Here is a 24499-nt window from a genome sequence, read left to right as displayed (position 1 = left end):
CACTCCTCCCTCACCACGGAGGGCCTTGATCTGCCCCCCCACACCCTTTCCCTCCCCTCTGCCCTTCCATCACAACAGATTTACCAGATGCATGCAGCTCTCCGTGGTGTATTGAAAATTGCGTTGGTATTGGCCGATAACACCTCCTTAAATATCGGTATCGACCCCAAAAATCTCTTATCAGTGCACTCCTACTTACTTCATGCCTGTACTTCTGTTATACCACAGTTAAAGTCTCAGTAGCAATTGCCTGCATTTCAGAGCTGATTAGTGGCTCTGTGATCTTCTGTGAAAGACATCCTACAAGGGCAGAGAAACATCCAGTACTTGAGCTTGTACATAAGATGAGGTGAAAAGTATGTTTGGTTGGGTAAAACTATTCAATTTCATTTTTGCTTTCACCTCAGGACCGTGGGAACAACAGCAATGTAATGAGTAATTATGAGGCATACAAGCCATCCACTGGGGCAATGGGAGACAGACTGTCTGCAATGAAAGCAGCATTTCAGGTTAGTTTAATTACTTGTGATCTACAGATTAAACTCTGGAGAAAAGCGCAGGAAGGAAACATTAGCATTTTTGTTCCTGATGCCTGTATCTTCCATATCTTAAGCTTATAGCTTCTTTTTTTTTTCCTTAGGGTACATGTGCTCTACTATCGTGTGACATCAGTGCTCTTGGGTAGTGCTAGTGTTTCTATAGAAACTTTAGTTCCCTGCATTTTATGTGGTTACAGTGTTGTTCTTCAGCCCTGATAAGCCTCTAGTTTGGTTGGTCTCGGGGACTAGTTGTCGACATACCATCCTCATGTCCCTCACCCTGTGGGTACAGCCATGAACTCCACTGCTCACGTGGGTGCTTGAATAGCCAAATTCCATAGTCCATTTTGATGTCCGTGCTCTCTTTTCTGCTACCAAGCCTGACCAATGCAGCTATACTACGAGTATCCCCCCACTTGCCTTCTGGCTCTTCCTCCAAGCCCAACCCTCTCCTGTCCTGCACTGTTGTAGAAGTCTCCTTTGCTCTCCTGTCTTCTGGTAAGATTATTTGGCACCTTCACATGCTTACGGTTGTGAGAGACTCTGAAATAAAGGCAACCCCTTCACTAAAGTCTGTAAGTACACACTCCATGGTACTGCAGTTACTTTGCAACTACTGCCCACAGATGTGCATACTTGCACACTGCCTTGGTCAGGAGCACAAAACTAGGATCTCTAAAAGACCAACTTTCTTTTAGGAGCCTTTTTTGTTTTGAAGCTCCCTGGAGTCATGGTCTGAGCCATGTGTGCATGATGTTTGTGTGTTCTTTTGGTACCTCATATTGACAAACACTCTTTCTATTTCCTACAGTCCCAATATAAGAGTCATTTCATTGCAGCCAGCCTGAACAACCAAAAAAGTGGTAGCTCCACCGCTGGTGCCAGTGGCTGGACCAGTGCTGGGAGTTTGAATTCAGTACCAACGAATTCAGCACAGCAGAGTGCTGCAAATCCTGAGAGCCAGCTTGCTACAGCTGCAGCAAAGGGGATCCCTGGGTTCACCAGTGCCGGGAATCTGAGCAGCGTCCCCAGCTTCCCACCCATTGGGATTCAGGGATATAATAACATGAACACCAGCAGCAACAACCGAGAAGGTGGCCCTGGCATTGGTGGCCCTGGCATTGGTGGCCCTGGTATTGGTAGCCCTGGTATTGGTGGCCCTGGCTTTGGTAGCCCTGGTATTGGTGGCCCTGGCATTGGTAGCCCTGGTATTGGTGGCCCTGGCATTGGTAGTGGCAGAGAGAGATACAGTGACAACCGCAGCGGGCGCCACAGTGACAGTCCGCGCCACAGTGATGGAGGCGGGCGCCACAGTGATGGTCAGCGTCATGGAGATGGAGGTGGCCGCCACAGTGATAGTTACCGCCATGGAGACGGCCGACATTTCTACAAGGAGAAAGCGGCAGAGGACAGCCATCGCCACAGTGAAAGCCGGCATTCTGCTGGTGGAAGCGGCAGCAGCCGACACGGCGACAGCCGTAATAATGGTGACCCCAGGAATAGTGGTGACCCCCGGAATAGCAATGAAGGAAGGATCAATGAGAGCAGGAACATCGAGAGCAAGAACAGCGAGAACAGAAAAGAAGGTGGCAACCGAGACAACAAGTCAGATGGTTTTGCTGTCCCAGAGCCCCCAAAACGCAAGAAGAGTCGATGGGACAGTTAAAAGGGGGTGAATTGCAACTTAAAATCCCTGCAGGGGGTGGTGTCTCTTTATGGAGGATTTCCTGGTATTTGGTAACTGGTTACTGAGCAGCTGGGGGCGAGAAGGAAACCATACAAGTTCCTGTGTGAGGCGAGGCCAGTATGCCTGTAGACAGCTTCACTCTAATGACATGTACACACAATGCTATTGTCAGAGAGAGATCATTTTTATAAAGCTTTCCTGGGTTTTGCTTTTAAAAATTAATTGCTCATGTGACTTTCTGCTGGATTTAAAACCAGATCCTGTTAACAAGAAAGCAGTCATTTGTTTTGCACACTGCAAACATTTAAGAAACTGTTGTCCAGACAGGTCTAAAGGGTTTTTTGTTTTGTTTTTGGCTTGTTTTTAAATCAGTGTACACATTTACAAGCCCAGCCCATCTGAAGATGCTCAGGACTCGCCTGTTAGACATTAACTTTTCAGCAATTTGTGCGATACTGTGAGTTTTCTCTAATCTGTTCCTTCGTTTTCCCTGCCCCTCCACCACTTCCCTTCCTTCCAGCCCCTCTACTGCCCAAATAATTTGGTCTCAGGCTCACCTCCTGATTAAGAATGTATACATGTGTATTGATAATGATCAGAGAGAGGGTTGATCTTTTTTGGGCAGCGTTAAGAGTTTTGTCTAGCCCAGCTTACTATAATTCAACATTTCGCATAGGCCCGGTTCCCCATCCTGTTAATAGCAAATACAATGATCCCACTGCTTTTATTTTTGATGAGACGACCTCTTACCTAAAATCTTCACCTTGGAAGCCTGCATAGCATGCGACTCTGCTGTGCCTATTCTACCCTCTGTTGTGAGAGGGTTTGTTCATTTCCCAGACAAAAGGGAAAACTTCTCCTATATGTCACACTAAACATGGGCCAGCGTCCCCTGCCCTCGCCCTGGGAGATGAGACTAACGGGAAGATTTTATATGTTAGTTAAGGGGCCTACAGCTGAAAAGCTTTTAGGGGACCCCAGAACAGTGACTGGCAAAATGACCTGACTCAGATATTCACCCTGTCTCAGAGACCTAATCAAAATGTAAAATCGCGCTTGACTGGTTTTAACTCTTGATTTGTCATGTGTATTACCTGTTTTTTTTTAACTTTTCTTTTGCCCTCAGTAAGAAAAAAATATTTAGCTGAAGCAGTTCAATGCCCACCTGTCTTATTTCTACAAGGAGAAGTGTCAGAAACTGTCAGGTTTTTGTGATCTTGTGATGTTTTCTTTATCAGCTGTGCATTTACTTTCTGCTTGCTCTAGTAAATGTTTTATTATTGGGATACAACACCTAATGTGCCTTTTTTGTTTCTGTGCTCATTACATTCAGTTTTTTCAGAAAGAGACCTAACAGAATTGCAGACTTTGTATATGGTACCCCCACCCCTCCAAGCTCATGTTTTTTAGTAAAAGAGTTGGATTTTTTTCTCCACCTTTCACCAGAATATTGCAAATCATTTCACAAACACTTCCTTCAGAGCCCCTGTGTGGAAGGTTGGCAGCGTCTCTAACAGCTGAGGAAACTGAAGTGCAGAAGCTGTGACTTGCCCAAGCCGTGTATCAAGTCATTGGCAGAGCAGAAAGGAGAACCCAAATGTCCTGGTTTTCACTTCCCTGTTTTATGTGTGCACCTCACTATCCAACTTGGGACTTCAGGATAACTTCAGGTTTGAGCTTTTACTTACCAGCTCCTTTTTTAATCAAGAAACTGATTTGGGGAGCTTTTTCCTCTTTCTCCTAACCACTAACAAAAAGTGACCAAAAGAAACACAACTGAAACATTGACCTTGGGCCCCTTTGTGGAGCTCTGCCTGGGAGCTGGTGATGAGAGCTACTTCATGCAGCCACTTCAGTGAAAACCTCAAAGCCCCACACCTTGAGTGTAAACATGGAGTGTTTGGCACTGGCCTGTGCTCTGCCAGGTTTCAGTTGTATGGAAGAGGTGCAGCAGAACAAAAATTGAATATCCATGATGGCTACTGGACAGAGAGGGCTCATGGGTAGGTGCAGGGGCTCTTGCCATCATTTCACTCCCCTAACAGTACTTGCTGCCATAAAGAAACAGTTGCAACTGCATGGCAGACGACTGCTATCCGCAACCTCCCCTCCTCTTACACTGAGTAGCCTGACAGGAGTGTATTAGCACAGGATCCAGCCATGGAGATGGCAGAGACTTCAGCTTCTCTGTCTTTCACCCACCGGTTGGCTTTTCTGATCCAACTATCAAATTCCTCACCTTGGTTTCTGTGCTACCAGTCCTCTGAGATTTAAATAAACAAATACCCAGTGATGCCAGGAAACTAGACATATCGGCTCACAAGCCCATGTTAGATCCATGAGGGGGCTGTTACTTTTTCCAGAGAGCAGAGTGTGCTTAGCCATGCTAAACCTTCCAGGAGATCAGGTGTTCTAATATAGGAGGCCCTGCTCAAGTTTCTCCAGGAACTTGAAGCGCAAGAGTTTTGTGGGTGATGTCTTTTTTTGGACCAACTGCATGGTTGGGATAGATTTAGACAACTTGCAGGTCTCGCAGTACCTTTCCTTAGGCAAGAGAAGGTTCCAATGGTCCATAATGCCTTCAAAAAGACCTAAGGAAGGGTACTGTGAATACCCAAAAGCTTGTTTAAAGCTATCCCAATCATGCAGGTGGTCCAATAAAAGATACTAGCCATAAAAACACATATTCCCTGGACCATCGCAGTTGCCACCATCACTTCCAACACTCCAGGAACCTCTCTTCCAAGATGATGGAGGTTTGATTTGTGACAGCAGTAGTTATTGTGGTATTGCATCTAAAGCAGGTGCCAGAATGCTGCTCTGCCTCTGGTTCATCCCTGCTTTCCCTTGTTATCTCACAGTTATCCTCAAGCTGTCCTGTTTGAATTCTCTTATCTTTCCTGGTGGGCCAAGCCCTCGATCATTTCCCCATCTCCTCTTTGAATGTGGTACTGGTCCCAAGAACCAAATGTGGTTTGCAGGTGCAGTTGCAACAGTGTTACAAATCATTGGATTCTTCTCTCTGATGTGTCTGCTAATATACTGCTAATATGTAATTGGCAGCCACATCACGCTAGGAAATACCTCAGTGGATAGTTGTTCTCACTGTGGTTTTTGTCTCCAAACATGAGCATTTCATGTTTATTGCTTTTTCTGTCATTCTATATTCTGCTCCCCTCTCTAACCATTTAAAGAGATTTTGGATTATTTGTCTGCCCTGGTGGAGCTTGCAGCTCCTTTAAGTTTAGTTTTATTTGTGAATTTTGTCAGTGTACAAATATGCACTCTATACTCAAGTCCATTAATATGAAGCCTGATATCATTCACGTTGGTATCCGAGCAGCACCATGACACTCATCACTTCTGCCTTCCTGTCCTTCAGCTGGTTTTTAGTGTGCAAATCCAACAGGGAGAGTAAGTTGTCTTGAGAGACACTAATTTGAGAGAAGAACAGCAAAGCCAGCACTTGGACCATGGGACACTTTGCCTACCAGAGGCATGTGGTCTTGTTGGAGGGGAATCTCACAGGCACCTCTCTTCCCTACCTCCAACACATGTAGACCACACATGTAGTGTGACATGGCATTTGAGGGCCATTGCTCCCTTGATTAAATCAATTATTTTGCCAATAGGTCAGCTAAAGGAAACTGCAATAGATGTCAGTGAGAAGCAGACTATGGTTGTGTCAACAAAACATACACCACTTTGATTCAAATACATGGACCCTAAGCTCATTGGAGGGTGTAAAGGGGGTTAGTTAACCATGGTAGATATTCTGTGCGGAGTGGAGCCAATCACCTTATTTGGGCTTTCTTCCTGGGCTTATTGGAAGGAAGTTCATTGTTTTCTTTCTCAACTTAAACTTGGGGCATTGCACAGAGCAGGATTTCTCAAGGAGCAGTGAATCTCACATGATTGACTCTAGAGTTGGATGTTTGTGCTCGTTTCATAGTGGAGAGAGGTCTAGGCTGAAACCCAAGAGGCTGGGTTCTCTTCCCACCTCCACTGGTGGCCTAATGAGTGACCAAGGCAAGTCATTTCAACTCTTTGGGTCTCAGTTTCCCCTATTTGTAAAGCGCAGGTAAGAGCCACAGATGAAAATCAATTTAGGAAGTAGATATTTATTTTGGTGCTGTGGAGGGCAGTGGTTCTTGTCCTCAGGGCAGGGGGGAAAGAATCTTAATTCTCACTTCTGTTCCTGGCTCAGAGGCTGGGTCACAGTGGCCAAGTCCTTGCACCCTTCTCTCTGGCATGTGTTGCTTGGTCCATTAATTATCTAGAGCATGCTTGCTGCTTTGGCAAAGGGCTGCAGAAATGCATGGTTGCATTTGGCTCTTTGCTGACAGCATTATCAGGATTCTCCTATAGGATACCAGTATCCCATTAGCCTGGGATTGGTAGCCAGAGCTCTGGAGTGGGTCTTGCTAAGTGTAAGATTGAGTCTCTTTCCAGGTGATTTGTCATTTAATAACAGGACACCTCAGTGCTTTGGAGTCTCTGAGGCCAATATACGGGCCAGTCTGCTAGCACAAGCCCTGTTCCACTCAGTGCAGGGCTAAGGGTGCCAGCCCAGGCTGCTGTAGTGGAAGAAAGAGGTACAAGAGATCTGTGTGCCTAAGTTTCTATCTAGTCTCCTTACAGGGAAAGGGGCTTCAAAGACGGATGTGAGCTACAGGGACTGGCTCAGTCATTCATTTTGCAGCCTACAAACCCTTACGTAGCAGGGGTTTCATCAGAGATGTGGCCCAGACAATGGCAGAAAAAATGCCAAGGACTAACCAGGAAACACGGTGCTCACTGCACCTGCAGGATTGAGTATGTGGCAGTCTGTCTGCACATGGCTAGAGATTGCTTCTGCTCCTCCTCATGTATTGGCTGCTTCTGTAGTTACCACAACACACCAGCCACACTTGTGTTAACAGCATCCACTCCAACACACTTCCCCATCCCGCTCTGCAGCCCATAGCCACAGGCTCCACTTCCCCCTTCTACCCTAGATGTTGGTTGTTTTTTATATAAAGTTTGGGTAGTTCAAAGATTCAGGGCAAGAACAAACAGTTCATTTCACAGGAGCCTCTAGACTGGCAGCGCTTGGGTGACCACAGCTGTCACCCTGGCCTCTGGCTAAAGGGAGGGAATCTTAAGAGTTGTGCTTTAATTTTCCTCTGATGGAGCACAACCCCACTGCCCTTGTTCTGAAAGTGCAGCTTGTTTGAAAGATAGGTTGCAGCTCATAGTACTCCCATTTTGATGGCTGGGTTATTCTGATCAGGAAGGTGCTTTGCATTCTGGGATTTGTAGTCTCATAATCTGCTCAAACAAGAACACAAGCAGTGCCATACTGTGCCACACCAACGGTCAGTCTAGACCCAATATCCTGTCTCTGATGGTAATAGATGTTATAGAGGGAAAGCATATGAACACAGCATATCTAGAGCGATTTATGCTGTCATATCCTTCCTGTACCACCATCATTGGCTTAGGGATGCCAGAGGATACATCCCTAACTGTTCTTTTTAATAGCTATTATAGAACTATCATCCATGAACTTGTCTAGTCCTTTTTTGAACCTGGCTATATTATCTGCCTCTACAACCTCCTGGGGTAATAAATTAACTGTGCATTGCCTAAGAAAGTGCTTTCTCTTGTTTGTGTTAAGCTCATCTGCTAATTTCAGTTCCAGTTTTCTGGGGTTTGGTGAATAACAGTTCCCTAGCCACTTTGCATCTTGCATGGCTTTATAGACCTCTATCATGTCCCCCACCTCTCTGTCTTTTCTTCTCCAAACAAAAGAGTCCTAGCTTTTTTAGTGTCTCCTGGCATGGCAGCAGATCCGTACCTCTGATCGTCTTGATTGCCCTTTTCTGTATATTTCTAATTCTACTACATCCTTGTTTGAGATGCAGATGCCAGAACTGCCCACAGTATTCAAGACCTGGGCACACTATGGATTTGTGTAATAACATGATGTTTTCCATTGCATTTCCAATTCCCTTAATGATGCCCAACATTTTATCAGCTATTTTGTTTACTGCTGCACATGAAACTAATGGTTTTAGCAAATTGTCTACAATGACTCCAAGGTCTCTTTCCTGAGTTATAATGGCTAGTTCATAACCCAGCTTAGTAGCTGCCTGAGTTGCAGGACTGCTTTTCCCACACCATTTATCCTGCAGGTGCACTTAACTTCAGCTCCCCAGGCTGTGTGATGCCATTGTGCTCATTGGTGTTAAGTGGCTCAGAATTGCTCAGAAGGAGCCAACTTGATCTGCTCAGCAACTGCTACAGGCCGTGTCTGAAGTAGCTGCTTGGATTCTTTTGGGAAGCTGGAGCCGGTGGCAGCTCAAGAGACGGTTTACTGGAGCAAATGGGGCAAGGTATTGTTTCCCCATGACCATCCAGGGCCTTATGGATGCAGGTGTCACCATCACCACAGCCCAACTGCATACCCAAGGAGGCAGAAGTTTGGATCAGATACTGTCTGGGCTACAGAGATACTTTTCTTTTCCCCCTCAGCTGTTCAGAAGCAGCCGCACCTCTTTAGGCCCAGGTAGTTAAGATGGTGCTGTGAGTTCCCTGGTCCCATCCACCCCACAAAGTCAAGCTAACAGGCCAGAAGTCCAGATTCAGCTCCTGCTTCCTTTCCCTTCCCACACTCTCTGCATCACTAAGTAATAACCCCAGGCAAAACATCTCACAGTCCTATAGTCTCAGAGCCAATTCCTTTCCAAGTCTGGTTGGAGACTTGCTTGCATTATGCTTCACAGCATGGTTTCCAGCTCTTTGTTCAGACTGAAATGACTTTGAACCAGGTCTGATGAGCACATGAAGTCCCTAGTACCCTCCCCAGAGACCATCTGGGTGTCTTCTCTGGCTGGAGAAGGCAGGGAATTGTCAGAGGCAGACAAGCTTGGGATGAACCCTGGCAGGTTGGTGTGTGCGTATAGGGGCAGCCCGTGGTGTTTGGTGCTCTGCTGTATCCCGGCCACCGCTGTTCCCCAGCCAGCAATGCTCATGCTGACACTGTTGGTGGCATGTGACACTAGGCCACCATAGTAACAGCTTCCTCCTGTGCTGGTGATGCGCGCTTTCTGCTTGAAATCCAGTGCCAGGCTCCTCCGGAAATGGGCTTTCTTAATCTCTGCCTGAACCTGGGGGGAGAGACGCAGCTTGTCAGAGCCTGGTAACAAGATGAAAGCACTGCTTGGGTCCCAGAAGCCAGGCTCTCTTGGCACAAGCACCACAGTGCTCCACGATCAGGGTTGGGGTGGCATTGGGATTCTAGGGGTACCCATAAGGGGTGGGTTTCAGAAAGTGGGTATTCCCCCAGCTGTTACCTCAGTCGTACCCCATGCCCACATCCCCCAGTCTGGGCTCCATTCACCTCTTTGAATTTCCCTAGCATACTGCATTGAGAGAGTGGACTAGATAGGGACAGTGACCAGGAAGCCTGGCAGGTGGTCAGTGAAGAATCCAAGCCTGTGTTCCCATGCAAGTGAACTTCACAGTGCAGCACGGGACAGATCCTGGGAGGTAGGGGGCATCCTGGAGGAGGAGCTACCTGCCCTCTTCACCCACTGGTCTCATACCCAAGCAGGTGCTCAGCACCTGCCTGGATCTGTCTCAAAGAGCTTGGCTGAGGCCACTCTGGGTGCAGGCCTAGGGCTGGGATGTGGTCAAGCATGTTCCCAGGCAGGGAGCTGAAGACTGCCAGCTTGGCATTTGTGTTTGCTCAGCAGGGAAGCAAATTTCATGCTTCTATGTGGCGTCAGGTTAATGACCCAAGGACTAGTCCCACTCATATGAACTGGGCCCAGTATAGACAGTGCAGTGAGCACAGCCCTTAGACTTCCAGGCTAACCTGACTCGCCACTACCCACCTATCAGGGCTAGAAGGATCCTTCAGCCTCTGGGCCTGACAGTTCAGTCCCTGACCTGAGAGTGCCAGCAAGGAGGTTGGTGAGTGCTGTTCTTCAGAACCAGGGCCAAGTGTGGCAGGCAGCAGCTCAGTGCATGTGCAGGGTCAGGCAGGTCCTGGTCCATCCCTCTCGCCAGAGGTATGTGACCATCAAAAGGGTTTTTGCACAAGTTACTTCAGAATAGGTTCCATGAGGTATGAAGGGCCTCCCTCCTTCAAAGTACCAAGGGAAGCCCCTGGCTGCACCTGGGCTTGCAGATATGTGCCTGGCTCCATAGTTCCTACAGTGATGGCGGAGCTCCCATGTGGAGGGGTAAGAAATGCACCTGAATCCCAAGACTACACTGCAGGGCTGAGCCCTGCTCACTCACCTCCCCATTACAAAAGCAATAGATGAAAGCCACAAAGAAACCCTGCAAGAGAGAGACATGGATTTAGTTTCTGTGGTTGTGCCCCCCAGAAGTACTGGAAACCCCTAATGTGAGCCTAGTGCAGCTCCCAACTTGGCCCAGAGGGAGAGTTCAGAGCATCAGGCACCACATCTCCTGAGCCCCTATTCTATGTGTATTGTGAACCTGATCCCCATTTGTGTTAGGGGGTGCAACCAAAACATAGGCAGTCAGAGCATGACCCATTGGGGTCACAGCCCAGGGGATCAGGAACAGGCAAGGTCAGGGAAGCAAGGGTCCAGACTAGGAGACAGGAGCAGGGGTGTCAGGCAGTGAGGTCTATAAGGCAGGGGGCTCAGGAACAGAGAGCAGGGATCCAGAACAGTGCCACTAGCCAGCCAGGTTGGAACAGACCGTGATTGCTGTATGGGACCAGGACATGGGCAACAGCCAAGCTAAGCCACAAGCAAAAAGCTGGCTATTGGAGGACAGGATCTGGAGGAGTCAAGGACCTGGCAGGCAGGGTCAGGCAAACCAGGAACAGGGAGTTAGGAGCCCAGGGCATCTGTCCTGTTGAGTACCGCATAACTGAAAGAGATGCAGCTTAAAAGCAAACAGCCATGCCCAGCAGGCAGCTGGATCCAGGTGGGGATAGGCGACTGGCAGCCAGGCCAGCTCAGCTTGTGGCACTTTGACTAGCCTGCTTCCCCGGCCCCTCATGTTTTGGCAGCAGTGGTTCCCCTGAAAGAATTGCCTTGCTCAGCCTGTTCCCATTCACAGCTTGTTGAGCTGAACCAGCCATCCCCATACTATGCAGGGCAGTTGCAACCAGCCACAACCAGGCTCAAAACCAGCAGAGCTACCCAGAATGGCTTGGCAGACTCAGCAGAGCAGCCAGCAAAAGGGAAGATGTGGAAAGCAAAGGCCAGTTTCAGGGCCTCACAGAGCAAGCTGAGCTGGAGCCACCTCTGCCAAAGTTTTCGCACATGTGGATCTCCAAGAGCTTTCACAAAGGAGGATTTTGCAAAGGAAGACGTGGTCCCACACTGGTTCTTGCCAGAACCAAACAGCAAGAATTGGGTTGTGCTGGGGCAGGAGTGCTGGGCATGACCCACCTCCCAGCATGGACAAACCTGAGAGGAGTTGAAGAGCATCTCATAGTGCATCTGGATTTGCCACAGGACCCCAGAGACGTCCGTGTAGGGCACTGCCATGAACACCACATAATGGACTCCAAAGAGCGGCATCAGCACCAGGGTGGACTTCAGCAGCTTCCTGAGAGGCGAAATCATTCCAGGGGGGTTAGTGTGCATCTGCTTTTCCACAACCTCCTGTTCTTGGCTTTTCAGCCACTGCCAGGATTACAGTACAGTACAGTACCCTGGATAAAGCAACTGCCACCGCATGCCTCTAGAGTGCCTTCCCTCCAAGAAGATGGCTTTCCTGGGTTTTTAATGGCCTCTGAAAGGCAGCCACCTCTCAGAAGAACACGGCAGATGATTCAACACTGCACACACAGCAGACAACAATTCAGGCTAAAAAGGGAAGGTGAAATTGCCAGGGGAGTGGTGGGAAGATGGGTCTAGAAAAAGCTGCTGAGGCATACACTCTAGGGAAAAGGCCCTGGGATCTCTCATGCCTATGAGCATTCAGCATCTCAGTGGAATGGCACAGGGCTGCTAAGGCATTGGCTTAATATGGACTCACCAGGAAAAAAGATTGCCAGCACCAGCAGGTTTTTCTTAGTGGTGTCAGAAGAGATGCTGAGCTCCCAGCCCAAAGCAAGAGGGTCAGGCTGGGACTTAATATAACACACAAAAAAGCCTCTGGTTGCAGTACTCAGTCTCAACAAGTGATATTTGATCCCACTGCTACACCAGAAAGTTACAAAGTGCCTTGAGCTTCAGGGGGAAAACTGACTCATTGGAAAGATCCCTCCTGCTCTTACCCCAAACTGACTCTGGTTACCCACATGACAGAAAGGACATGGCTTCAAGTCAAATGTCCCCTGCAGTATCGTTTGCTGGCGACTGGATGCCACCCTGCACAGGGCAGCAGTGAAAACTCTGTACTGATACTCAGGAGACCGGAGTGCTGTCCCTACCTCTGATGGAGGAGATGATCTTGGGCCATGTAAAAGAACCATGCGTTATTACAGTTTCTCTCTTCTGCCCCAGGGTCCAATCAGAAATTATTCCTACCCAGAAGCAGAAGGCTTCATTCTCTTGTGGTTATGCAACCTGTCCCTTTACCAAGCTGCCCACCTGTATTGTTGCCGAGGGTCCAACTTCCCTGTGTTGGTCTCCCAGAGCTTGGATGCCAGAACTCTCACAATGTTGAGGAAAAGAAAGAAGTTCACCTGCCAACACATGCCCACAATCACATTATCAGCCAGGCCTAGAGTGTGGTCAGCTGAGCAAATTTCCTGCTAGATAAGGGCAACTTGTAAAAAGCTCTCATAAGATGGATTTGGGGACACTGGCAAGGTAAAATAGAAGTTGCATTCCTACCCCAGGATAACAGGGTGCAGAAAGTGGCCAGGTCAGAACAAAGTTGTATGGTACTCCCTTTGCACAGTGTGATCACAGGACCCAGGCTCCAATATTTATTATTATTAGCACTGAAAATACCCCTCTCCTGGGACTGCTTTCTGGCTGGGATCATGTTGCCTGGAGTGGCTGGCTACCCTGGGCCTTTAGCATATGGTGCCATGTTTGGGAACCCAGCCCTGGGAGCAGGGCAGGGAGGGAGGAGGGGATTTCTACAGCATTTATCCTGTGTATTGCAGTTGCACCACAAACTCCCCATCCCGCGTTCCCACAGAACAGAGCTCACCCTCGATCCCTTCTGATTTAACTTTGAAAACCCTCCCCGCTTTTCCTAAGATCCTGAAGATATTTCTAGGAGAAGTTTTGGATTATGAAACCAAAGCCTGTGGGCTGGAGTCCTAGTCAGCCTCTGTTTCAAGTATAAGTGAAAGCACAATTATATTCTCCAGGTGGCTACGTGTGTCACATACCTGGCTTCTAAACACAGGGCACTGTGGCACCAAACTGCCAGGTGGAGAACCTGGGCTCTGTCCTGCCAGGGCATTGTGCTCTCTAGCCCTGTTCCGGCAAGCATATGATTAAAGGCCAGACATGCAAAGCTATTTAGGCATCAGGTGGGTAGGGCAAGGGCACTGTGTGGGATTTACTGTGATGCTAAAGCAGGATAGGTGCTGCTGTAAATTTCCCAGGTGCCAAATACCTTTGTAAACCTGGCTGTGAACACTCTCCTTTTGGGAGACCCAACAATCAGCACCTCCCAGGAGATAACCCATATGAGGCAGAAAAGCAGGCAGTTGCCTGGATACTCTTGTTCGGTGGTGGCCAGCTGTTTTGGGAGGTGTGCCACTATGGTCCCCACTCCCCAGTGGTGTGGCTGATACAGCTTGCACCCTGGGATGCCTGAATGGAGGCAGGGGGGCTTGAGCCTTCACTTGCACAGAGCCGAGGGATGACACTGCTGCCAGAGGAGATGCCCCTGCCAAAAGCCAAGTTAACCCTTTCCTGGTTCCACAACCACCTCTGTTTTATATGGTGAGTGAGGAACTAATGCCTGAATTCACTGGCTAGAGGGTCAGAGAGGGGTTAACACCTTCACCTCTCACAGCAGTCTCCTGTCCCTCCTCTTCCACAAAGGGCTGTGCTCCCTGCCTCCCTCCAGGCATCGCCATTTACTAAACACCAGGGGGTTGCAGGCCACACAGCAGCTGCCCATGCCAGTTGTGGCATGCATGACACAGGTTGGCCACCCTTGCTCTAGTAAGTGCCTGAGAACTACCATGGAAAGAGGAGCTAATGTGCCATTTCTATGGGATCCAGGTGGTTGTTTTTTGGACAGACTTGGGGAGTTGGCACTGGAGTGAGGACAGCTCAGCAAGAGGGGTCTTACCACAATGGCTGCTAAGATAGGGACTTGATATATCCACTTCAGATTCCCAGCACTGAGGTCCCAGCATCTGAGGAAACCAGTAAAAAATGTTGACGGAAACTCAAAATAAACGCGGAGAATAAAATCCAGTTTATGTCTCCTCCTGACCTTTGTCTCAGGTGGACCTGGGTGGAAGAAGGTTGATCCCACAGCTAGAGTTACAACCCCCACTAGGCAGCCCAACAAATAGTCCCCTTCCCACCCCCCCTCCCCACCCAAACACTTCTTGAGAAAATAAATTGAACGTACGTACTGTGTATCTGCCAGGGAGGCCCTGACACTGGCCCAGATAGACACAAACACAGCAGGGAGACCTGAAGGGAAGCAGAGCAAGCAACAGGGTTGGAGTGTAAGTTTTGCACAATGTACCCATGCCTGGGTGTTAGTACGCAGTAACATCTACTGGCTAGAAGCAGAGTAGCCTAACTACATGACATGCACACTGCATGGCAGCATTTCTCAAGTTCTTTAGCCTCCAGGCATCGCTCTTGCTAGACTAATGGCACTGATTAAAAAATGCCAGCTCTTAGTTTTCACTCATTTTTTTAATTACAGAAAAATAATCAAGCAATACCTCTGTTCCAAAGAAATCAGAAAGATCACAACAGGTCAGAATGGTTTTAGCACTATGGATTCCTACTTGAGTTTATCTGGTGAATCATATGTTGGTGTTTGCTCACCTAGCAGTGCTCACATGTTGTGTATCACCCTTCAAAGGATCTCATGGTAACCCAAAGTGCCACAGAGCCCTGATTGAGAATTACTATTGTATGGGATACAGCTATCAGCTTCCCTGATAGTCTTATTGGCAGGGGCCTGTGCTCATGGAGCGGGATCTGTGCTTACCCCAGCCAATGATGGTGAGGGCCCACAGGTAGTTCTTATTAGAGAGGAAGGCCATGAAGATTAAGCTGTGCAGGTAGAGACCCTCCACCAGGATCCAGTAGTGGTTCGTGGCCAGGAAATAGAGGAAAAGAGTCACCACCACCTTGCAGCCCACCTGTGGCCATGAAGGAACAGGAATTGTCAGGGACAGGAGCACTTCAGCATCACCCCCTGGGATCCCTAAAGATCATTATTCTAGCTTTGACCTTTCACTTTTCTACATGGGAGAATGTGTCTCCTGCTCACATAAAGGAAGGAGTTTCCAGGAGGGAACAGAAGGTCCTACTTGCCAAGAGGCTTTTGAGATGGGGAGGGGACTGCACAGATCCAGCGTGGCATTTAGCAGTGCTCAGCACGGACATGTGGTAAAGGAGCCTGCAACCCAGTCACTACCAAGTCACCTCAGCGTAGTTATGTAGTCATACCTTTCTTGGGATAATATGCATGTTCTGTGCTTCTTTTAACTAGAAATGCCAGGGCTGCTTAGCTATCTGTTCCTCTTTCTGAGCCAGTCTTAGACCTGTTCTGAAGGGCAGCTTGCTGCTGAGCAAGGAGGCTGCTGAGGCTAATCCATGCTGTCCCTGCAAAATAAGCGTGGGGGCTACATCCCACCACACAACTCTCTTGCAAAAATATACCCTGCCACATCTCTGCCTTCTAGGAAGAGACTTCCCCTGCCCCAGCCTGTAACAGAGCAATGGACCTCCTAAGGCCAGGGAGAAATCCCTCAGGCCCAAGCAAATATCAGGTGGCACTAGTCAGTGATCCTCTGCGATCCCTGGCATGACCCTACAGCAGTACAGCCCAGGCACCCTCAGGGCTGCTCTAAGTCTTCCCAGGGCTGTCCTGGCTACTGTTGCAATCAGAAACTGTGCTGCATTTCACTTTAGTCCAGGGTCAGAAACACACCAAGGCTCCTAACTTCCCTCCACTCCCAGCCCCTGGTCATTATCCTCTGGGAAAAAGAGGAGTTACTCTTCCTTCAGCTACTTGCCAGCTGGGTCTGGTGTCCTGCCACAGGGACCAGCTCACTCTCCAGATCTTCAAGGTGTATCTTCTCCAGGTCCTCAGGCAACAAGCCAGAATACAGAACCACGTCCTTCACAAAGATACTCACAGCCCGGCAGATAAAGGAGATGAAGAGGTGGATGTGGATGCAGTTTCGTGTGCAATGTAGGCGCCTGTGCCCAGGAGAGAGGAGAGGTCAGGTGTGGCAAGCAGGCACATGCCCCTCGCACAAACCATAAGACTTGGGTTCAACATCTTTCCAGGGATGTGGGGTCAGTTCTGAGGACTCACCTCTGACCTATTATAAAATAAAGCTCTGCCCAAGCCCAGCTGCCCATCAGGCGAATGTGGTGAAAGGCACCAGCTCCAGCAGCCAACAGCATTCAGGAATGCCATGGCTAGCATCACTTCCATGCTTTTGACTCCCCAGTGCAGTGACTAGGTGCCCATGTATGTTGGGTCACCTAGAGGCAGCCTTCATCTTGAGTCCAGGGCAAGGCTCAAACTCACCCCTGGAGCCAAGCAAGACTAATTAAACACCAGTAGCATAACCGAGGCCATGCAACTCTGTTATGTCTCTCAACCACAGTGCCATCACATCCCATCTGCTGTAGACAACAGCCCCACATATAAAAGCCTAGTCTGAGTGAGGATTTGAACTTTGATTCCCCCAGGAAGCAGGGTCTTAATCCGGGGCTCTGGTTAGGGCCTAACTGCACAAGAAATATAGAAAGATTAAGCCAGTGATTTGGCCTTAGAGTTGTGCTGGGCTTCCCTTGATCTGCACTGGCAGCCTCTTCCTGCTGACCAGCCAGTCATGACAGGGTGCCCCCAGCACAGTGGACAGGTGCAAGGGGTTCAAGGGTAATAAAAAGGAGGGCCCTCCTTACTTGAAGTAGCATAGGATGCTCACAGCGACAAGAAGGGAGGCCAGGGAGATGGAGTAGCCTATCGTGTACATCATGTGCAGGCGGTCAAACACTTCCTGGAAGAGAAGGATGCACCTAGTCTAGCCTAAGGCTCCAGCCATGCCTCAAACACAGAAGGGGACCCAGACAGGGGGGACCATGGGGAAATGGAGCCACCAGCAAGTGACCTTCACTGTGGAAGGGAAGTGTAACCACTCCATTGCACACCCTGGTTCTGCCTCTGGTTGTGTCCACTCCAGCCTAGCAGCAGGAAGGAGACTTCTAGACTTCTAGGAGCCAGGTCATTGTGATTCAAATGTGGCTCAGTCATGGGAGACGTCCTCCACCACTCCCAGACAAGAAGATTGCAGCTCCCATATCTGGAACCCTGGCTACAACACAGCGCAGCTGTAAAGCTGACTGCCATACAGGGGACCTGCTGAAGGAGCTCTAGTGCCTAGCCAGTTGGGAGCAGCACATTTTGGGGTGGTCAACCAGAAGCAGAGGCAGACACAGGACCCACTGCTGTTGAGAGGAGTTGGTGGGGAGGGATCAGCCAGCCCCTTCCATCTGGCTGTTGCTGGAGGCGTCTGAGCAAACACAGTTCCTTCCTGAACAAGGGAGAGGCTGGTGCAGATGTTTAGCTCACAGGAGGTATGCAATGGGCACCACACTCACTGCCTCCAGAGGTGGTGCAAGCACCTACTCTGGACTCTTTTAAGAAACATTTGGATGTCTATCTTGCTGGGATCCTGTGACCCTGGCTGACTTCCTGCCCCTGGGGCAGGGGACTGAACTCAATGATCTTCTGAGGTCCCTTCCAGCCCTAATGTCTATGAAATCTATGAAAGATTGCTCTGGATACTCTGGCCCCTGCCCTTCTCCCACACACAGGAAATGTACCCTCTGGCCCCAGCTAGGGTCCCTCCCCATCCCACCCCCAACTGTGAGTTACCTTCTCTCGGCTCCGGTGCTCAGGGGTGAAGAACTTGGTGCATTCAGTATAGTTAGCCCAGGTCTTGTTGATGCTGAGTGCTAGCTCCCAGCTCCCATAGGCATCACACTGTCTGTAGGCATGACCTGAAAGGAAGTCCCGGGGATCATGACAGAAGCAGTGGCCAAAAGAAACTCAACAGGCCCAAGGTATTAAGCAGCACAGCCCACTCTTCTGCAGCAAGCCATGGGATCAAACCGATGGCCAACAGCACAAACCCCACACTTGGCTTAGGGAGGGAGTCTTTTGGCTACTAGGAGGTGACAGACTACTACAGTCAGGCTGGGCACTAGGGAGAGACCAGACCACATGTATTAAACCACTCAAAGACTTAGCCCGTGGGGGCGGGGCACATCTTTACTGGCCCAGCTGTGTTAGGGGTGTGAAACCACAGCTATGATGGAAATCCCTTTTTTTTTTTTTGCACCGGTCCTGGAAGCACTGCAATACCAGGTCAATGCATGGAGTGGACGGAGCACGCTCCAGTTCCACCAACCAATACCAAAAAGAATCTGCTCAATGTAAACCTCCTGTGGAGGACATATCAGCAGGCCAAAAGCCCCACATGAACATGTCTCACATAAATGCATCCAGTCCCCCTTCAGCTACCATGTGCCATATTTCCACTAGAGGGCTCTCCTGACATAGTTCTGCCAGTTGAAGCAGTGGTGGCAGCAGTCCCTTCATTGGGCTCTTCCCTTCCAACTGGGGTTGGTCTGAGCTGGGCTGTGTCCATCATGGTAATATCAAAGCACCTTGGCTGGGAAGTTTGTTAGGGGAAATTCTTTTGGATTTGGCTCCCTTTCTCTCTGAAGCCCCTTTGAAAAACCTATTCTCATCAACTGACTTTGCAAAGACAATAGGAATAAGCTCAGGCAGACCACACGTTATTCTGAAGTTACCTTTGTGGTTGAAATCATAGATGTATTTTGGGCACGGGACTGACACCTGTTGGTTTGGAGAGCCCTTGGGCCAGCAGATAATTCCATCCCACTCTGGAAAACAGCTGGTATCTGCCCAAGAAGCAAGGACAAATCCCATTAATTGATAGTATTATTCTTATTTGACGTTTGTAGTGCATTTGATGGTCCCAGCCAGATAGGACCCCTTTCCACTCAGTGATATATAAGAGTATGATAAATAATAAAGAGACAAGATGTAGCAGGTAAATGACAGGAGTGTGGTAGAGACAAGACAGTTAAACCATGTAATGAGATCAGATGTGCACAATTCTAAGTTGCTCAGGAGCAGTGATCACAGCCAGCACCTGCCTGCCACTCTACTTTATCAATGGTATTACTTAAATGGCTGCACGCTATAGGGCTGCTACCATGGTACAAAGATGCAGGGAACCATGCTAGTCCAGGCTGACTGAACTCACAATCCACGCCAGTCCAACAGTCCTGTCTCCATGCCTATTGACTACCAGCTAGTTCAGAGGTCAACAACATCTTTGAGCAGACTGCCAAAAACACCTACAACCTCGACTTGTATTGGTCTGCCGAGATAGATGGTGGGGGAGATGCAAAGGGCCCGATCCTTGTGGCAGCACAGTCCCAGTCCCTTCCCTGCTGTCCTCCCCAAGGCACATGTGCCAAGCAAAATGTCTTCATGTGCCACATTCGGGCACTTGTGTTGGGGGTTGCCTACCACTGAGCTGGTACATCTAGCTGCCTTTAGCTTCCACACATACTCACACCCTGGCTGCCTCTATGCACCCTGCAATATCAACCCTCCACTAGGCAAAAGCACAAAAGAGGACACATCCAGATTCTGCAGGTATCTGACGTGGAAACACAAGTTTCTTGATGGTTTTTGCTGGTTGGAGGAGACATGGCACATCTGCCCACCTGCCTTGACACTCTAGAGTGGGAAAGGCCTCAGGGTTTCTCTAAGGAATCTGTTTTATGTGTGTATATGGAGCACAATAACCAGCAAGCTCAGGATGAGGCCTGGAAGTTGAGAGCAGCAAATCAGGTTGATAATGATAATTGCAAAAAGAGGCTCCAGTCCTGGCTCCAGACTCCACTGTGTTAAGTATTAGGCAGGAACAGAACAAAAATGTGGGGCCTGCCCCAAAGAATTACCAAACCAAGGTGCTCACTGGAGTCAATGAAAAGACTTTCCTTGGATTCAGCAGCTGCTGGATCGGGCCCAGGGGTGAAATCCTTGCCCTTGACTTCAGGGGAAACAGGCTTTTACACTGCATGAGTCTACCAATTCTCCCTGGTCTTGTTGGCTATGCCTGGCAAATCTGCCGTGGTACCTTTGGGTTTCTCTAGTTGGATTCTTATGGTTTTCTGGCACTGCTCCTTTGCTTCAATCAGCAGATAGATCTGTTCTTCCTTTGTAAGGACGTCATCAGTGTCAACCTGCCAAGTCAAAAACAGCAGCAGTCACTGGACTGCTTCATACAGTTTACAGAGTGGGCCCTGATGAGCCAGCATGTTCCTGGAAAGACCCCACATAAGCAAGGATATGAGATGGAGTGGAAGGTGCCCAAGGAAATTTTGACCAAAGGAGAAAAACATGGAAGTTGTTGCTTTCCACAGAGTCAGGAAGTCCAAACATGACCGTGGCCCTAACAGCCTGTGGCCTGTACAGTGCTATACAGGCAAAGAAGGTAAAAGTACTCCACATCTCAAAGCAACTAAGGGTAGAGCCATATGTGCTCTCTACTTAGATGCTGAGATACGACTGGTACCAGCATGGCCCTCACTGTAACTAATAAATGGTCAATGACTGGTTGCTCAGATCTAGTGAAATATTTTTTAAGCATACATCAAGACACACTGAGTAATAGGGGGACAAGCTCTTTTCTCACTCTGTTTCCCAGCTTCCCCTCCCACCCTCTGTCTTGTCTATTGAGAGCAAGGGTGATCTCTCACTACAAATCTCCCCAGAGTACTACTGTAATGAAGAGAATCCTGACTGATGCAAGGCAGTTCAGCCTCATGCCTGAAGGATGTAATGAAGGCAAATACTGATGTGACATCAAGGTTGTGAAGGCAAGAGATAAGGAATCATTCCCCAACCCAAATTTTCCCCATCAGCTCCACATTACTTTGCTAGAAGGTGATAGGGTTGCTGCTACCAGTAATTATGTGCTGAGTGAATGGGCTTTTCCAGTGTTTCTGGGGGGAGGGTGTTGTGTCCCTACCCAATTGTGTCTCCCCCCTCACTAATCATACCCAATGCTACAACATCAAGCTGGGCCTGAGTGACTGATCAATGATCATTGGTCTCTGTGAAACATGATGCCTTTGGTCAGGACTCCAAGTTTGCACAAATGCTGGTGACTAGAATGCCCTGGTGGGATAAGAGTTGTTGGTATTTGATTTCTGAAGGTGCAAATGAAAGAAGAGGCACGTGGTTCAGAGCAATGTCCTGGGAGGGGGCCTGCAGCGTCCAGTCACAATCACCCTGTTGTCCTGCAATGGCAGTACTCTACCAGCTGGGGACAGAGCAGTGGCCCTGCACACCAGAGACAAAATTGTGTGCCTTTCAAAGTAATCTGTAGCACTGGCACTGCTTTCGCACCTGCCCTCAAACCTCACTGCAGAGGGTTAGACATGCCTTCACCCCAGGTTTATGGTATCATTAATATATCAAACATAGGACCATGGGAAAGCAGGGCTGGAAGGGATCTCACAAAATTATCTAGTCCAGCCCTCTGGTCAAGACAAGATCGTCCCTGACTAAACCATCCCAGCCAAGTGTCTGTCTAACCTGCTCTTGAAAACTTCCAAGGACAGAGAGTTTACAATTTTTCCCAGTCTGTTCCAATGCTTGATCACTCTCATAGTCAAAAAAGTTCCTTCTAATCTCCAAACTAAATTTCCCCTGCAGAAGCTTGAGGCCAATGCTCCTACTCCTGTCCCCTACAGCCACAGAGAAAAGTCCATCTCCATCTTCTCTGTAATTGACTTTCATAGATTCATAGATATTAGGGCTGGAAGGGACCTTGTGAGATCACCAGGTCCATCCCCCCTGCCCAAGGTGCAGGAAGTCAGCTGGGGTCAGATCACACAAGCAAGATAAGCAGCCAGGTGTTTCTTAAAGGTAACCAGACTAGGTCCTTGCACCACCTCTGGGGGAGTCTGTTCCAGACTCTGGAGACTCAGATGGTAAAGTTTTTCCTTATGTCCAGTCTAAAACAGTCTTCCAGCAGTTTGTGATCATCAGACCTTGTCTTCCCTTGGGATGCCCTAGTGAACAGATGTTCCCCCAGTTCCTGATGCAACCGGCATATACTTACAGGCTGCCACCAAGTCACCCCTGAGTCTTCGCTTCTCCAGGCTGAAGAGTCCCATGCCTCTCAGCCTCATCTCATAAGGCCTGTTCTCTTGACCTCTAATCAGGCATGTGGCTCCCCTCTGGACTCTCTCAAGCTTCTCTACATCCTTTCTAAAGTGTGGAGCCTAGAACTGGATGCAGTACTCCAGCTGTGGCCTCACCACGGCTGAGTAAAGCAAGAGGATGACTTCCTAGGTCTTGCATGCGATGCATCAGTAGATGCAAGCCATAGTTTTATTTGCTTTGCCGACTGCAACATCGCATTGGTGGCTCATGTTTATCTTGTGGTCAATCATGACCCCCATGCCTCTTTTGGTCATGTTGCTAGTGAGTGTAGCACTGCCAAGCCTGTATGATGTGGGTTTTTTCTCCCAAGGTGGAACACCTTGCATTTCTCCATATTGAATGGCATCAGGTTTTGATCCACCCACTTTGCGAGCCTGTTCATGTTAGCCTGAATTGCCAGCCTATCCTCTAGCATGACCACACTTCCCCATAATTTAGTGTCATCTGCAAACTTAGCCAGTCCACTTCTGACACCCAAACCCAGATCATTTATAAATATATTAAAGAGCACTGGTCCAAGTACTGAGGTTTGGGGGATGCTACTGGTCACCATGCACCACGCTGACTCGGTTCCATCGATTATCACTCTTTGGGTCCAAACAAGGAGCCAGTTCCCCAGCCATTGGACCATAAGGTTGTCAAGGCTGCAGATCCCCAATTTTACCATGAGGACATCATGGGAGACCAAGTCAAAGACTTTTTTTAAATGTAAATATATTACACTGTGGAGAAATCTGCCTCATTGCCCCCAGTCTGCCTCACTGCTGTAAGGCAGCAGCCAACCCTCATTCCTGTGTTACCATGGTGCCTGCAGGACTAGCTGGGCTGTAAAAATTTGAAGGGGATGGGGAACCTGCTCCTTTTGTCTCAGGTTCCTGCCTTTGCAGGTCATGTGGTATCATTTGGAAGCACCAATCAGCAGCCAATGGGCCTGCTTCTTGTGGGAACATAGTGATGAGGTCACAACAGGTGTATAAAACAGCCCCTCCATGAGGAAGTGGAGGCAGACATATTTGGGAACATGAAGCAAGCACATGGCTTCTGGAGCTCTTTTAGACTCCAGATGAACATGTGAGTAACTTACCAAAAATGTAGCTAGTAACAGCATTCTAAAAGCTCATCAAAAGGCTACTAAGCCGCTTCTGTTTGCTCAGGGTTATTCTGTTGCTACTTTTCTGACTTGTACCCCTCCCCATGCCTATCCTGTCTACCCAATAAAGTTATCCGCTATAGCAAGCCTTGTTGTACATGCTTGGGAGGGATTGGGCAAGCATTTTAGCTCCCTTTTGGTCCACTGATTAAGGGAGGCTAGTGTTAATGATCCAAGGCATAAAAAGCATCCCAGAATCCCATGGTGGGTTAAGCACCCACAAGGTCTACAAGGCCCGTGAAACCCAAGGAAGCACAGAGCATAGACAAAGACCAGACCCCGGGTGGTGGCAGTGGTCACCCCAGGCTTGTGGGTATGATCCAAGAAGGGGGTTGGCCAGAAGTTGGTACCCCTGCAGAGGCATCCAAAGCTTGGTTGGGCTCAGTGAGGTGGGTGACTTAGTGCCACAGCACCCCCTACAGGCCTGCCACAGCATCCACCTCTTCTCCTTTTTCCAGGTAATGTGTTACCTGGTCATAGAAGGAAATGAGGTTGGTCAGGCAAGACCTACCCACAATGAAGCCATGTTGGCTTGTCTGTGTTGAAACCCATCCTATTCTCATCTGCCCACCCTTGTAACCTGTCTAGGTCTGATTGTAGCCTGGTGCATCCTTCCAATGTGCCCACATCCCCCCACATCATAGTGTCATCAGCAAATTTGAACAGGGTGCTTTTTACCCCCTC

General features: G+C 48.8%; 2 protein-coding genes across 3 annotated transcripts in view; one reads left to right on the top strand and one right to left on the bottom strand.

Annotated features, from left to right (window-relative positions):
* The window catches only part of DDX42 (DEAD-box helicase 42), a 35070-nt gene extending 31551 nt beyond the window's left edge, over positions 1 to 3519 (top strand). Inside the window, exons 18-20 of one of the 2 annotated variants that reach the window (XM_019548461.1) lie at positions 408 to 509; positions 1351 to 1660; positions 1706 to 3519. In XM_019548461.1, coding sequence (XP_019404006.1) covers positions 408 to 509; positions 1351 to 1660; positions 1706 to 2205 — 912 coding nt within the window. In that variant the 3' untranslated portion in view covers positions 2206 to 3519. Of the gene's footprint in view, positions 1 to 407; positions 510 to 1350 lie in introns of both variants that reach the window. The other variant, XM_019548460.1, reaches the window with a different exon arrangement.
* Positions 3520 to 7099: 3580 nt separating this feature from the next.
* Positions 7100 to 24499, bottom strand: part of LOC109318953 (parathyroid hormone/parathyroid hormone-related peptide receptor-like) — a 51554-nt gene continuing 34154 nt past the window's right edge. The window contains exons 2-13 of the mRNA XM_019548459.1: positions 20570 to 20675; positions 19206 to 19316; positions 18265 to 18389; positions 17292 to 17386; positions 16388 to 16574; positions 15355 to 15508; positions 14762 to 14822; positions 14470 to 14536; positions 12798 to 12892; positions 11667 to 11808; positions 10516 to 10557; positions 7100 to 9377 (exon numbers count right to left, since the gene is read on the bottom strand). Coding sequence (XP_019404004.1) covers positions 8988 to 9377; positions 10516 to 10557; positions 11667 to 11808; positions 12798 to 12892; positions 14470 to 14536; positions 14762 to 14822; positions 15355 to 15508; positions 16388 to 16574; positions 17292 to 17386; positions 18265 to 18389; positions 19206 to 19316; positions 20570 to 20675 — 1575 coding nt within the window. The 3' untranslated portion in view covers positions 7100 to 8987. The remainder of the gene's footprint in view (positions 9378 to 10515; positions 10558 to 11666; positions 11809 to 12797; positions 12893 to 14469; positions 14537 to 14761; positions 14823 to 15354; positions 15509 to 16387; positions 16575 to 17291; positions 17387 to 18264; positions 18390 to 19205; positions 19317 to 20569; positions 20676 to 24499) is intronic.

The sequence above is a fragment of the Crocodylus porosus genome, unplaced genomic scaffold (genome assembly GCF_001723895.1).
Source record: "Crocodylus porosus isolate Cpor-Errol unplaced genomic scaffold, CroPor_comp1, whole genome shotgun sequence".
Classification (NCBI taxonomy): Eukaryota; Metazoa; Chordata; order Crocodylia; family Crocodylidae; genus Crocodylus; species Crocodylus porosus.
Note: the sequence above shows the minus strand (reverse complement) of the source record. Positions and strands in the feature narration are given on the sequence as shown.